Raw genomic sequence first — 15,539 nt, 5'->3', positions numbered from 1 at the left:
ATTCCCAGAAATAGCATACTCCTGTTAACTGACTTACTGACTTCATTTGTTTATATTACCATATATCAAAGGAGAACAAATAATGGAGTTTAGCTTTTTCAAGTCACTGTGTCCACCAATGTTTCAAACCCAAACAGTGAATCTTGTCAAACAAAAGAAATATACAGTATACACCATCTCAGTTAGAAAGGATTGAACTATCTTTTCTTTGGGGTCTATTTGATTAAAGGGCATAATGTATGGCATACAAACAGATGCAGACACACATTTTATTCTGTTTTTCATTATGATTATGCACATTTCTCAGTTGAATTTGAGAAACCCATATGGCTATGCAAACATGGTACGTACAATTTCTGCTTTAGAGTGGTCAAAAATGTAGGGAATTGTTAGCCGCATTGGCTGCACGGCTTTAGCAACAGTGGTCTGCCAGTCGATCTAACATGTTGGTCTAACAATATATCAACATGACCTTTCCCACTGAGTCTAGTCTTCAAGGCCGTTTGACATTACAGCAAGTCACACATTCAAACCAGACTCTGCTGCTCTGTATGGACTGATTTTCTGCCTCCATTATGCCAATAGGATAGTGTCAGTCAGTTTAATAAATGTTCAGTTCCAGAGTACGAAATGTAACAAAAATGTATCAACTAGACAGAATAAATCTACAATGTCACCGATCATCCCACTCAAGTCACAAGTAGCCGATGTCAGTGAGGACAAAGTGTTTATGTAGATTGCAAAGATATTTCATACAGATATTCATTGTATCCAGTCCATGTATCATAAGATTTTGGTAATATCCCAATATTATTCTATATTTTTGTCCAATACTTTGACTGATGTAAGACAAAATTCCTGCTAACAATTCCTAAATGCCTCAGCTAAACTTAGCAAAGGTTAGCATGCTAACATGTTACACCAATATGGTACACTTGGCAAACATAACACCTGCTACCTGCAGCATAGTCAGTGAGCATTTTACCTACATGTTTCTGTTTGACTATTGTTCTCTTCCTCAACAATGCTAAATGGGGGGAACAGTGGCAGTTTAAATGTTCAGCTTCAAAAAGAACAACATTGAACAAAAGAATCAGTCAACCAGATGGAATAAATCATCAGTAAATCTATGATCACTAATAAATGTCACCCTTTCCACTCCAGTCATTAATAGTAGATGTCGGTGAGTACAAAGTGTTTGAAATGGCAGATTTTTCAGTGTTTCACTCCTTACATGTTAATGCAGTTGTAGGCTATGTGGTCCAATCTAACATAGCAGTATTGGAATGTGTACAACATGACAATAACACATTTACACTGTACTGCACTGTAGGTATATGAAAGCTAGTTTTCAAATCTCCATATGATTAGAGGAAACACATTTATTTCTTGTTCAATTATTGAATTTTCTTTCTGGCTCCACGATTTGGGCAACATAATTATACAGTGGAACTACATCACCTGGTCCTCACAGACTCCACCAGAGTGGAACATTAGTTCAATCAATGTCAATTATTTCCCAGTCTCCATTATTGCACTTCCAGGAGTGGGCAGAATTTTAATCCCCACACTGCAATTGCTTTAGCTACATGAGTTCTGGGCCTCTTGTCATGATTAAAAACATGACTGAACATTAAGCCCAATGGCGTTCAACAAGCATGTACAAGTAATGGCGTTCTCGCTCAACAAAGAGGCAGCACATTGGTGTAATTCAGCAACATGGGATATACATTAGGCTCTGTGCAGTTTTACAGTTCTTGTTATCATAAAGAGCATTGGTAGCAAATAGGGCCATGTCTCTACTTGTCACACGTAGTACATGGTGGGAAAGGGTGTTTACGTGCAGGGTCAGAGACACACAGACTGTTGATAGGCGGCAGTAATAGTTCTGATTCATTGAATTACGCCCTGCTTATATTTGAGTTGTTTTGTGAAAGTGATCCCCTGTTTTAACTGATTCATGTGAGCTTCTATCAGGATGATGCTGTACACTCAAACAATGAAGCATATCTAATCATAAAGCAACCTATTTGTGGGGATTTATTTGCAAATCCAGTTTTATCAATTCTAAATCCTTTTAGGATATTTGTATCAACTATGATAAGGTTTAGCTTTAAACACTTGAAAGTGATTAAAGTTGAAATAACTAAAACAAAGATCTGTTATCACCATTTCTTGGCCAATTAGGCCGGAAACAGTCTTTTAGTCGAAGCCAAATTAATCTCTGAAAATGAGATAGCGAGCAGAAGATTCTGGGTGAAATACTTAAATCTCTACATCTTACACTACTTGTTCACAGGTCCCAATACAGAACTATAAGGTTTACACAGTTTGAAATATTGATAATAATATTCCCCTGAAAATTGTACTGACAAGAACAGATGGATAATTTCAAGAGAATAGCCATGTATGTGCTAAACCACATACTGTACAATCTGGGCCATTAAGCAGTGTTACTAAGTGATGCTTTCTTTCCTTCACTATCATTGGCTGAGTGTGTAGAAAGCACATTTAGTGGAGAAGAGCCATAAGCTTAATTTGATCCCTTGTGTAATTAGCATTAATCAACTAGAGCAAATTTTATATAAACCTCCGCTAGCGATGATTATTTGCTGAAAAATATATTAGAATTCTGGTACCTCGTTGTTGTTTTTTACATTGCTATTTTCCAACAGTTATAGACTAATATGACCCCATTGAAGAACATGGGATGTGTGCCAAAATCTCTACCCGGGACGAAAGTCCTGAAAATGACCACAACATGGTCACACTAGTATCACACTACATGGTGAATGGGACTTTTTTTTTCCTTTATAGATATCCTTATACATTTTTACCAGATTAATCTTCATATTAAGATACATGCTTTTTGTGTTACTTTGTCAAAACAATTAAATAATATATGCAAATGAGGCAATATCTCATTAAATATGTGTATGCATCCCATGTTGTTTAAAGGGGATCATATTAGTCTAAAACACTTGAGATATTCTCCGCTAAATGAAACACATTAAAATCTTACCCAGGACCTAGACTACTCTGGAAAAATCAGATGGTACAAACCACCTTACAGCAACAATCAAGCAGTCAAAGTGTACAGTATTTTAGTGATTATCACCCAATTCATATTTGCCAATGTGTGATGCAAATAAAGTAACACTGTAGATAGTTACATATGCAGTTCAATTGTGAGGAAACAACTGTAGTGGCCCCATGACATTGCCCTAGTGTTTTTGCATTCCCCCTTACCTTTGTCAGAGCTAGCGGATGCGGATGTCCGGCCAGGGCTAGCTTAACGGTGGTCTCCCAGATGTGTGGGTCATGGAGCCCGCGGGCCGTCACCATGAACTGCACGGGCTCTGACAGGTTGGCCACCTCCTGCGCTGCGTACACGCTCCCATCAGGACGCACGCTGAAGTTTGGGTCGTTGCTGACAAAGCCCAGCTCTCTGCTGTGCTGACAGGCCTCAAACTTTACTGCAGATACACAGAGAGAGAGAGAGAGAGAGAGAGAAAGAAAGACAGCGGGGGCACAGCATTAGAGAGCAGCACAGTGAGATTTACTTCCGCGAGGTGTTCTGCAAATCCTTGACACATCTGGCAGGCTTAAGATTAACCTGCATCCATCACCACACATCTTGAAATATCTCATCCCCTTCTGCTGTCAACTTTGATTCCCCCCGCTTTGACGTCTTTGGCAAAACAAACTGCTGCTTATCTGTTTCTCGAGCAAGCGGGATACACGCGAGGGGAACCTAATTCTTTTTCATATCATTCTTTCCCCCCCAAACTAGACGGATAGCGATGTCAAAACAGCATTTCCCCTCAGCTTTTTCTAGGGAGAGCATGAAGGAGAAGGTCTAAAGTGCATTAGGCTGGCTGGGCCCGATTGCACTCCATGCGCTTTGCTGCCAAGCATATGGAGCACACACAGTCTTGAATGACATTTGGAGGCTTCTAGTTTGACTGGGGGGAAAGAGAAAGGGAGATGTTGGAAATCGCACACCCACGCACACATACCAACTATATTGCTTTTCCTCTTTCCAGAATAATGTACCATAAAACTTTTTTCATATATGTTATTAGTCATTAGTGCTTTATATATACAGTGAATTGATATACAGTATACACCTATTTGCACATACTGGTGTGTGGAATTATTGTTTATTCCTTAACTTTACCGTAATTTGTTTAGCTTTGTTGTCCTAGCAGTTATATCCATTTCTGTGTAAGTACATTGAGATCGAAGAAAACATTAAGTGCATTTCCTTGAATGTGGGAACACATACTCGACCAATAGAGCTGATTCTGGTATCTGCATTGTGCAGTATGCGGGGATGGGTTGGGTGTAGGGTTTATTCCTCGCAGTATTTCCACTGGAGTAAGATATTTGGACGGATGACAGAGAAACAGGCCAAGTGATGGTGTTAGGCTGTTGAGTGCATCAGTACAGAATCCCCAGTGACAGCTGACATAAATCTGCTATTACAATAACACAGGAGTAACCTCCAGAGTCTCACTTTGCTTTCTTTACATTGACACATTTCATTAACAGTCAATGTAGCATGGTCCAAAGATTCACAGCATTATAAACCTATGGCATTAGTGCTGATTTCTGTGTGTAACATGTCACACACACACACACACACACACACACACACACACACACACACACACACACACACACACACACACACACACACACACACACACACACACACACACTACTGATTTTATCCCACAAACTCTGGCTGCTGATAACAAGACAAATTGATTTCATAAATCACCCAGGGAACAGATCGCCTGTTATGAGCTATGGCAGCATGATTTTTTCGAAAATCCAGCGTGAAGAATTCTGCACAGCATGCTTTTTATCAAGCCATCTATTTAATTTATCGCCCAGCTTCCTGTCAAAAGCAAATCCCCAAAACAACAGGCTGATAAAGCATGAGATCCACTAGGCCAATGCAGCTTAGCATCACACAAATGAAGCCGCTTGTTTTTAACCTCTGAGTAATTGCATGCGTAATGGGACGGATGGTAAACACAGTTTTGACAATGTGTGCATCTGTCTATGTTGGCAAACGCAATCCATGTTTTCATTTTTTAAAAATGCAGCCCAGTGGAGAATGATAAGCGATTGCCTTACTTTGGGGATCATTCATCAAGGCGGGGGGGACTATTTACCATCCGGTTGTGACAATATGACACAGACCTGCTTGAATTGTCCACAGATGAATTGCAATCGCAGGCATGTATTATGTAAATTACTTCAATTAACTTGAACTGAGCAGGCTAATTGTTGTCACTTAGACAGGTCTCTTGTGGTGCAGCTGTAGAAGCGGGGCTTATGGACACATGCACTGCAGAGTGCTGCTCATGAGTGTGTGTGTGTGTGTGTGTGTGTGTGTGTGTATTCTCCTGCCTGTGTGTCATTACGTGTAGGAGTAAGTTCAGCTAGTTTTGAGAATGCCTTTCCGCAGCTGGTGCATATATTAATTTAAATCTTAATTCTACAACAAAACCAGCAAGGTCCCCATGGGTCCCCAAGGTCTATTGCCTTGTGTGCTGCGCTGGTGCCAGTTGGCATGGGAAAACACGTGAGGTCTGGGAGGCATTGCTGTTGTTCAGCAATATTAAATGACTCTGGTCTCTTTGTTTCTTTGTAAGGGCATTGCTGGGTTTGGCATTCACCACCTACCAGTTTGCAAACCTGATTCCTAACACATCTATTAAGTGGGAAGATATTCATAAATGCTTTTGCTATTCATTAACAATCTTGTTCACAAAGCACATTTCAAATCAGTTGGTGGGATCTGATCTGCCACGCTGTTAAATGGAGTTGAAAGCAGCAGAAAGAGACAGACGAGATACGGATAGAGGAAGGGATGTGTGTGTGTGTCTCAGAGAGCGGGAGATGGGACGATAGGGAGACATAGATACGCTAGCAAAACTGAAAAGGAGAGATAAAGACACTTTACAAAATATAAACTAAACAAAAAAAACATAATAGGAACAATTTCCACAGCCTTCAAATAAAGAGAGAATGCATAGGTTTAAGACAAGAAGCTGCTCTAATGTGCAAAATTATTAATGCGGATGATTCACTGCTATCACAAACTGTGATGGAAAAAGAAAGAGTGAATGAAGACAAACACTCTTGATAGCTAATCTGGCCTCATTTATTTTGGATTTACTTATCAATTGTTCGGTGGTGCATGTAATTTGTTTTGTCATCTTCCTCTTGGCAAACTACAGCGTCCCTTTTGTATGAAAAATTGAGCCTGAAGTGAAATAAACGAAGACGAAGCTGCAGTTTGTTTCCCGAGCTTATGGCCCTGCAGGTCAGTAAACGACTGTGGCTCAGTTGGTAGAGCGGGTCGGCTGATGATCAGAGGGTTGGAGGTTCGATCCTCGCCCTGCCACCTGTGTCATAGTTGTTGTGTCCTTGGGCAAGACACTTCACCCACCTTGCCTCGTGTGAATGGCGATAGTTAGCCTGCTATCGGTGTATGAATGTGTGTGTGAATGGTAACGTGGGGAAGGAAAACAGGTCTCCCTTGCAAAAGAGTCTTCGGTCTCAATGGGATATACCTGTATAAATAAAGGTTAAAAAAAAAAAAAAAAACGGCAGTAATATTGAAAACTGTCAATAACTCAAACATTAATTACATATACATTTTACTCTGCATTCAAACAATGCTGCAATTGGACTTCAACTTGGCCACGTTTTCTGCTTATCTGCAAGCGCCAGGACTGAATCAAACAGACAGTGGAGTGGACTGAGTGCAGCAGGTCTGGCCTTTGGCTGTGCAAGGGAGCTGAAGACATTCACTGTATAATTTAACTATACGTGCTACACATAGTTATTTCACAATCTGACATCATGATATCTACCAACAACTCCATTCTTTTAAAAGATCTACAAAATGTCTTATGGTTGACGTCACGTTATGACATTTAAAAACAATGGTACCCAGCATGCATCTGTCAGCGTCAAATGTTTTTATCAGACTAAAGGCTGTCAAGAAAACTTCAAACGTTTTTCAGGACCTCCATGCAGCCGAAAGATTGAATGCGTTTTTGAACCTATTCCATACAGACAACAGGCTCTAAAATGCAAATTTATATGTTACGATCCCATATAATGTTTTGTGCTTTCTAATACACAGGACTGTGTGTGGCCGTGGCTGTTAGTATTGCTTCAAACATCCATTCAGTTTACGCTGTTCACTGATTCTAAATTATTTTTTAGAATCAGTGAACAGCGTAAACTGAATGAAAGTGGGTTCTGGCAACAGCCCTCTGACACAAAGATCAATTGTGAATAAAAATCTTATCTTATCTTATCTTAACTATGTGTGTGTGTTTATTTGTGTGTGTGTGGCGCTTCTCTATGCCCCTGTGTAAGCTTATCTAAGTGTATGTCAGCCTGTATGTATTGTGTGAGAGTGTGCATGCTCCTGTTTCTGTGTGTGTGTGTGTGTGTGTGTGTGTGTGTGTGTGTGTGTGTGTGTGTGTGTGTGTGTGTGTGTGTGTGTGTGTGTGTGTCCTGTATATATTTTAGTGCGTCCTGCCATGCACAGTGGTATTTGGCAGGCTGCTGCTGAGGCTGGTGTCATTCTGCTCGGCTGCTCCTCTCTGGACTCGTACGCCAGAGAACATGCTGTCCAACAGAGCGGCTAGCGCAGTACAGACGCCACTAAAACAGAGTGGGCAAGCAGCCGTGACCGCCGACACACACACACACACACACACACACACACACACACACACACGGAGAGTGACACGCTTATACTCTTTGTCCGTTCCTGCTTGTAGATCCCGGAGAATACCAAAGAGAAAGCCAAAACATTGTATGGAGAAACATTACATGTGCATAATGTAGATGGCAGGTAGTAAGTCTGCATCCATGGACCATGACTGCCTCATCCCTCTGCACCCGCCCACACCATGTTCACCTGTCCACCGCACACCCTCCCCTCTCCTCTTACTGTGACAGTCTCCTCCACTTCCTCCTTACATATTGCTATCCTTATTCCCCCCCTGCTTATATGGCCCGGCTGAGACATATAAATTGGGCACCCTGGTGGGTCAATTATTGCCCATTGTTAAAGTGCGCTGCGAGAAAGGGCCGTAGAGAGTTAAAAGGGGTGAAATTACACATTTGGTTTTTAGATGTGATAATATGATTTTACCAATTTTTGGGACTTACTGTAGATTAATCTTGGTACAGACCTGCTTGTATGTAACCACCCTTATGACTGTTATTAGCCTCCCTTTATGATATTTGCTTTAATTTTGCACGTCTCATATTGTATTTATTGCTTCTACTGTTCTTTTTTTTAATGGGTCGCAAGGTGCTCTGTTTATGTGCTTTGAAAGGTCTATAAATAAAGATTAAGATATTAGCAACAACAGCTGAAAATAGATATCTGACAGCATACGCACTGTACATGAATAATGAGTTGGTGCTCTTTATGCAGTTGCCTCAGTTACTGTAAGTAAAGGAAAGTTGAATTAGTTGAAAGTCTCTCAAACTTTGTTGAGAGTCAGGTGTTCCACTAGTGGAAATAGATCCAGACTGAGCATATGGAGCTCCCTTTGTTAAGGTGCTGTTCATCCTCGTTGTGGCACAGTGCTAAGTAAACATTCATGCTGGTGCCCTGCTGCTTTCCTCCAGCCAACGGAAAATCATCGACACTCCCACTCATTCTACCAATAACAGTATTTTCTTGCCAGGCCGAGGCCGTGATAGACAGAGGCACGGAGCCTATTGATGAGTGAACCAACACTGCGAAAAGACAGGACATAACTACGCAAGAGGCTGTAATGGAATATCTAGGTCCAAAGAGTAATTTATAGATTTATATTTTTAATTTTGGTAAGTTAAATCTAGAATGCCTATGATTAATGAATATATTAAAAGTTAAACAAATCTGATTTCACTCATCAACGTTAAGCATTTGTTTATAAGAACTCTGAAAGAAGCCTCACTCACAAAAAATATGGTTCTAAGAAACAAAACAAGTACAAATACATTAGCTAGCCTTGTGAAAATCCACTGCATGCAAGGACCTTAATAAATTCCAGTGAGAAATTTGTAAGCTGTTCTGGACCTTAGGCAATCAACCTGGCTTTCAGCTCGACTGCCAAGCATTTTAAAGCATTTCTCATTGGGGAAACTAAAGGCTTTAGATGAACTATAACAATCCCTGAAGGTGCATGTAATCCTCCAGAATAAGTTTCAACACAAAGAAAAAGCTGAAAGAACAAGGTTTTCACCAGACGTTGACATTATAGCAGCTAAAGAGAAATGTACTCAGGAGACATTTGAGTTGTAATATGCCTTCCAGCTGTGAGAGGAAAAAGAAATGAGGTGGGTTTACACCTTTCAGTGGGCGTTGGAGCGATTGCAGTGGAACTGGCAAGACTGGCAAGTAAATATGTAAAATCTATTCTTTGATATTGTGATTTATAACAACTGTGTTGCAGGATCGTGTGAATATGATGTCAAACCTGAGGCCCCCCACAGTACATCCAAAGCCCTAAAAACTATTTTGAAATCCAGCCCACTGTGCCCCCCACAGGAACGCTCATAACTAATTCAATTTACATGCTGCTGTTTTTAAAACACTGCAGGTACATTGTGACTTTCCTGAAAAAGCGTTTTACTCTTTTTTTTTTTTTTTTTTTTGCTGCAGTTGGAAATGAATTCCTCTGCCTCTGCAGTTCTCGGTTTTAACAAAAGCCCACACAGTTGCCTCTGACAGCTTGCCCCACAAAAGGAAACCACTGTGACTCAAATGTTCGTGTGTATGTATGAGTGTGTGTGTGTGTGTGTGTGTGTGTGTGTGTGTCCGCCTTTGCGTGCAATAAAGCCAGAGTGAGAGAGATACAAAAAAAGTGAGGGAGATGAGGGACATTGGAGTGGGAGTGTGTGACACCAGCTCTTTGCCTTTACGATTATTACGGCTGATCTATAAATGGGAATGGGTGTCATCGTCTCGTCGCTTCCTCATAGGTGTGTATGTGGGAGAGAATGTGCTGTCAACCTGCATTTGCGTGCATCAGTGCTCATGTTTCACTTTTTAAATACATTGTGCTTGTTATCTGGTTCCGGCGCACTGAACAAAAGCATGTCACATTGTAAGTGCAATGTCACAACTATAGGGCCAACATCTTCCCACAAATCCTGTCACCGCTTCCACCCCCTCTTCTGCACCTTTGTTTTCCCATAGCCACCTCCCTCTTTCAGAAGGTATGGAGAGAACAGCTGGAAAAGCACTGGAGCCTAAAAAACAATCAGGATCAAGAGAGAGTCTTTAAATACTGCAGATGTTTGTAATGGAACTACTGTAGGACTGGTAATCAAAGTTCAGTACTTTCTTGATACTGACCGAAATGCCTACATACCATCAAGTATCGAAAAATGTCTTGCTGTTCAATACCAAATTTCAATACCTAAGGGGTTAATGTAATCAATGCAGTCAGCCAATAAGCATGCAGCATGCTTGACGTGATAAGATCTAAATATGCTGGTGATTGGCTGTGTGGAGGTATCCAGGAAAAATATATTGGGTTACAACATGGGTTAAATGCATCAGCAAGCTCTACATACTGGTGGTCACCTCTTTATTTTGCATTGAAAAATATTTGCACTGATTCATTGTATTGTTTCTATTGTGTCTCCTTTGCTCGTATATTTTGTTGGAGCTGCAGTGGCTCCGGAGATCATATTTGTGGTGATCTGAAAGGAGATAGTTAAATTTCAGCTTATTTAAAGTTGTATTTATTGGGGGCGCTCCGTGGCGTGTATAGTGCATACTATATTGGCTCAGTCCATGTTGCAGTTGTCGCCAGTTCGAATCCGACCCGTGGACCTTTACTGCATGTCATCCTCCTCTCTCCCTATTTCCACTCTATCTCTCTGAATCTTCAACTATCAATAAAAAGGTTAAAACACTGTGGTAGCAGATTTCGCATATGATATATCTCTGGACTCAGATATTGGAATGCTTACTTAACCATTGTTTTATATAGACTTATAAGTGTAAATTGGATATATTGCATGTGGTTTGTAACACTACAAACTGAAATGTAGTTTCTACCATCCCCCTCACTCTCCCGTGGGGAGAGTAGCCAGCCTGACTACACATTTGAAAGAGGACAATGTTCCTACAGACAGCCTCATGCTGTTCTGGGTCAGCCTGCCCCACCCACGATTATAATATGAATGTATATCTCATACCTGTCTGCCTCCCAACCTGTCTCCCTCTCCTTTCTCCCACCCAGTTTGACCTGTCTACCTGCCTCCCACCATGTCCTTAAATAGTCCATGATTTTGAGTGAACATTGTCACTTTTTGTTACACATCACGTGTGTTTGAACCAGTGACCTCTCCGCGGAGAATTCTTGCTATATTGATTGAAAATAAACCTGTTTCCTATACAACATATCATTGTGCTTGATTTTCTCACGACAACACCTAAAATAAAATATAAGAAAAACAAAAAAAAGTTTTGTTTATTGATATTATGTAAAAATGCCATGAGCTGAAAAATAATATTGTAGTATTGTTCCGGAACCGGTATCAAAGTCAAATTGTCAATCTTTATCAACATCGAGATTTTTTTTTAACGATACCCAGCCCTAAATGGAACCACATGCATACAGATGTTGTGCGGCCCATTTGCTCTGCAGGTTGCTCACAGTATTGCAATAGATTATGAAGATTTCCGCACGCATAAGACCTCACTGGCCCATCATGGCTGTACACAGTAAGTTTTGCTCTACATTACAGCAAGACTCTCAGGGTGTTGAAGTGCTGCCGCAATCACTGTCCCACAAGATTTTGCCAGAGCACTTTTGGGAAGAGAGAGCCTCGCGTTTTTTTGCACATCCTCGGCCGCCTCTCATGGGCATAGACACGAGGAGGCTTGAGGAATAAGAAGGGGGGGAAAGAGAGGCAAGATAAAGAGGGAGAGCGGGAGCGGGAGCAAAGCAGAGCGGATGCAATTAAAAGACTGGGTCACAGATCGCAGTGCCAGGCGTCACTGTGATTAATACACCACTATTCAGCCTAGGAGATTTTCCTCTCTCTCTCTCTGCGGATGCGTGTTACTAATGTGTGTGCGTGTACAGTGTGTGTGTGTGTGTGTGTGAGAGAGAGAGGTGGGGGGAGGAGGGGTAGGGGATGTTTGTGAATCAGTCATCTTCCATACATACCACAGCTAGGGGGCACCAATGTGTCTTAATGCGTGATAACCTCAGGTGTGCAAGGATTATCCCTTTTTAAGGTTGTCATGAGTACTGGTGACCTAACCCCAACCTTCATCAAACAGCTAAAGATCAGTCACTGTCTCATCTCTTTCACTATGTCCAGCTGACCAAAGTAATACAAAAGAAATATATTCTATCAAATGAGCAAACACTGGCTTTAAAAGTTTAAATCTTTTGAAAAAAGGGTTAAAAACAAACTAGACAATCTTAGAACACTGCATTCAACCCTTGGGAAACTTCACAGGGTCACAATTTAGTAAGCTTTAAAAGAACACCTACTATCCTGTATATTTTAATACCTTTTGAATTACCATGTCATGAAAATTCCTACACTAATCTAGTCTGTATATGCTAATGAGAAATATTCCATTTGAAAACACAGCAATATGCACAAACATACCAACCTTTTACATCTTTCATCGGGCTCCCACTCAACAGACCTTGCCTTCAAGGCTTCCCCTTCGATCGAGCGCGAGCAGAGAAGGAGCCGCGCTTTATCACAGCAATATCTGTTTTAAGGAGGTGAAGCGAAGAAAGTGCCTCAAGGCTACATGCTGCCTGTTATCTCCCAGTACGATATAATAATTTCACATAGCCCAAAGCGAGGTGATGAGACCTCAGCTGGGCCAAGTGACAAACAGGGGAAAGTGAGCAAACTATAAGGCAATGATCAGGGGCCACTTCTGGGAAACATCCGTGACTCTCACTCAACCATATAATGACCGTAATGAAAACCTATTATTCTCAAGTAAATTTGTTTCCTACTGCACACACTGTACAATGTAGAGAACAAACTTAAGGTTGTAGATGATAAAACACTTGTATATAATAACTGACATGATAAAAAAAAATCCTGACATTTGAACTGGAGAGACATTAAGGCCGGGTTAGTAAATGAGTCCAGTACAGTACATAAGGCAGTGCTCAGTCACTGCACCTCTAAGCTAGTTATTTTTAGCAGGGTACCCTGGAGAATGGCCTTCATAAATACTAAAAGACTAAAACAGGCTTCCACCCCTCATTCCCCTCCTGCCCTTTCCTCAGAGAAGAAAAAACTCGCTCACAAGGTAATCAACTTTTAATTTTCTCTCCCCTCCCTTCGTACGTTCCCTCGGTTTTTATCTCTCTTCCCGCTCTCACACTCCATCACCCTCAAGTATACTGAATGAGCCGACCGGCAGCCCATCCTCCTCTATAGTTCTATTTTTCTCTCCATCTTCCCCAACTATTCTTCTTATTAGCATAAAGGTATCTGCCTTCTTCTCTGGCGATTGTTCAGCTGCTGTGCTCAGCATCTTGATTTAAATTCTCCCACAATTGCCCTTCATTAGCATTACAAATATACACCTAAAGAGAAGCAACAGAAATATGTGTCATTGATAATGAGCTGTCTTATCCAACCTTAGCTCAAACTACACTTCCGCGAGACTTTCACAGCGTTTATGTAAATCCACGAATGAACGCGTTTGCTTTCATTGAATGAAACAGCATACAGATCGAGGCAAGTGACACTGGGGGGACACTTTGGATGTCCAATTGCGATAAAAGGTGTAATCACAACAAGAAACGCACCTCTTATCTTCCCTTCAGCCCCTCTAGCCCCAGAGCAAGTCTTCTAAAGCCAATGATTAGACTTAAGACAGGTCTCCCTCATTATCGGTCGCTCTCATCCATTTCACTCTAATCCTGTCTCTACTCCCCGAGCCCCCCTGGTGATAGCAATATAGAACCAGCAGCATGGCCAGCCATTAGTCTCCAAGGCCCAGAGATACTGGACAAAACTCATCTGTGTTTACCCCAGGAGGAGATCAAGGCCATCTCAGTGGTCACTCACACCCACTGCTATCGCCAACCCCAGAAAGGCCATACTGTTGTTGTTACCTCCTTTCGATTCTTCCTGTGGTTGTGTACTTGATGTTTAATTGCCTTTTCCACCTGTGGGTCACTTTCGACTTTAAAAGGTGAGCGATTCTGGAGAAAGCTTGTTTTCAAAAATCACTTTTTGTCAAAAATCTGTGAATATCTCCTAACGATCCACTACCTGTCCGTACTGTGTGCGCGCTGACAAATATTTGGCGTTACAATACAGAGCCTATGGGGCCCTTCCTTTATATACACTTTGTTTACATACCAGTTTACAGAGCCTCGGCTGTGTATAATCATCAGATTTTTTTTCCAGCGGGCACACAGTACCAACAGGTAGCGGATCATGAGGAAATATTCACTGATGTTGACAAGTTGTTTTGGCAACAAGCATTCTCCAGAAATCGCTGACTCCGCATTTAACTGATCAAAGGATGTGATGTTGATGTAATTGTTCAGTCAGATTGCTGCCATCTGAAGCTGTGAAGGTCATTCTACTGATCATTAAGCACAGTAGTTGATGAAAGTAATTGGTCTCATTATTGTCAAAAGGCACACAAGAGGCTTTAGTAGGTTGGTTCCTCCACAAAGCAGATGACGCTCATCTGAAGAAGCACAGCACGCATGGACCATGGGGACAAATTGCTGTGAGTCGGGTGCTGATGTTGCCATTATGAAGATAATTGCTTTCCCCGATTAATAGCTTTGAGCCATACGGCGCAGTGTTAAGATCAAAACAGGAATCGATGCATAGCGCTTCAGGCCCAAACAGGAAACATTTTACATTTCCTCTACACAACAATGCTTGTGTAAACATACATTTGGAGTCATGGTGACCAATGGTGAGGATGCTGCAACATTTTCAAAGAGTAAGCTAAGTTAAGAAAGACAATCACAACAAACAAATGGTCAATCTTATATCTATAAGTCAAGAATCAAAATTTTTAAAGCTGCATTATTTGATTTTGTTTTTTGGCCACTTTGGGTTAGAGAAACTAGCTTAATGTAAGTCCAATATTCAATCTTCATTTAGCTCTGTTTTAGACTCCCTGAGAGAAGTCCTGAGAGAAATATCCGGCTTTATAGCTTCTCAATGCTCCACTGTGTTCACCAGTCAACCACCAACTGCCTGGTGCTGGACAGGTAATGCACAGTTCGTTAGTCAGATTTTCTTTTGCTGAAAACAGCTGTCTGCTGGGAAATACACCTATGAGAGTGGTGAGAGTGAAAGAATTGAGGGGAAGTGCAGAGTTGTGGGACAATTCTCTCTGGGTTCGTCACAACAGGCAACATCTTTTACACATTGCTGATGAAAAAGGACTAGTGCAGCTTTAACTCAAACAGTCACATACTGTACAGTTTAGGCAGCAATTGTACATTAAATAGCAGCACAAA

General features: G+C 41.3%; 1 protein-coding gene across 1 annotated transcript in view; it reads right to left on the bottom strand.

Annotated features, from left to right (window-relative positions):
- cdh4 (cadherin 4, type 1, R-cadherin (retinal)) overlaps positions 1 to 15,539 on the bottom strand; it is a gene marked incomplete at its 3' end in the record, with an annotated part of 190,531 nt that overhangs the window by 66,524 nt on the left and 108,468 nt on the right. Inside the window, exon 4 of the mRNA XM_080025452.1 lies at positions 3,250 to 3,476. Coding sequence (XP_079881578.1) covers positions 3,250 to 3,476 — 227 coding nt within the window. The remainder of the gene's footprint in view (positions 1 to 3,249; positions 3,477 to 15,539) is intronic.

The sequence above is a fragment of the Ammodytes marinus genome (assembly GCF_949987685.1).
Source record: "Ammodytes marinus genome assembly, chromosome: 4".
Lineage (NCBI taxonomy): Eukaryota > Metazoa > Chordata > Actinopteri > Uranoscopiformes > Ammodytidae > Ammodytes > Ammodytes marinus.
This window is presented reverse-complemented; position numbering and strand designations above follow the sequence as displayed.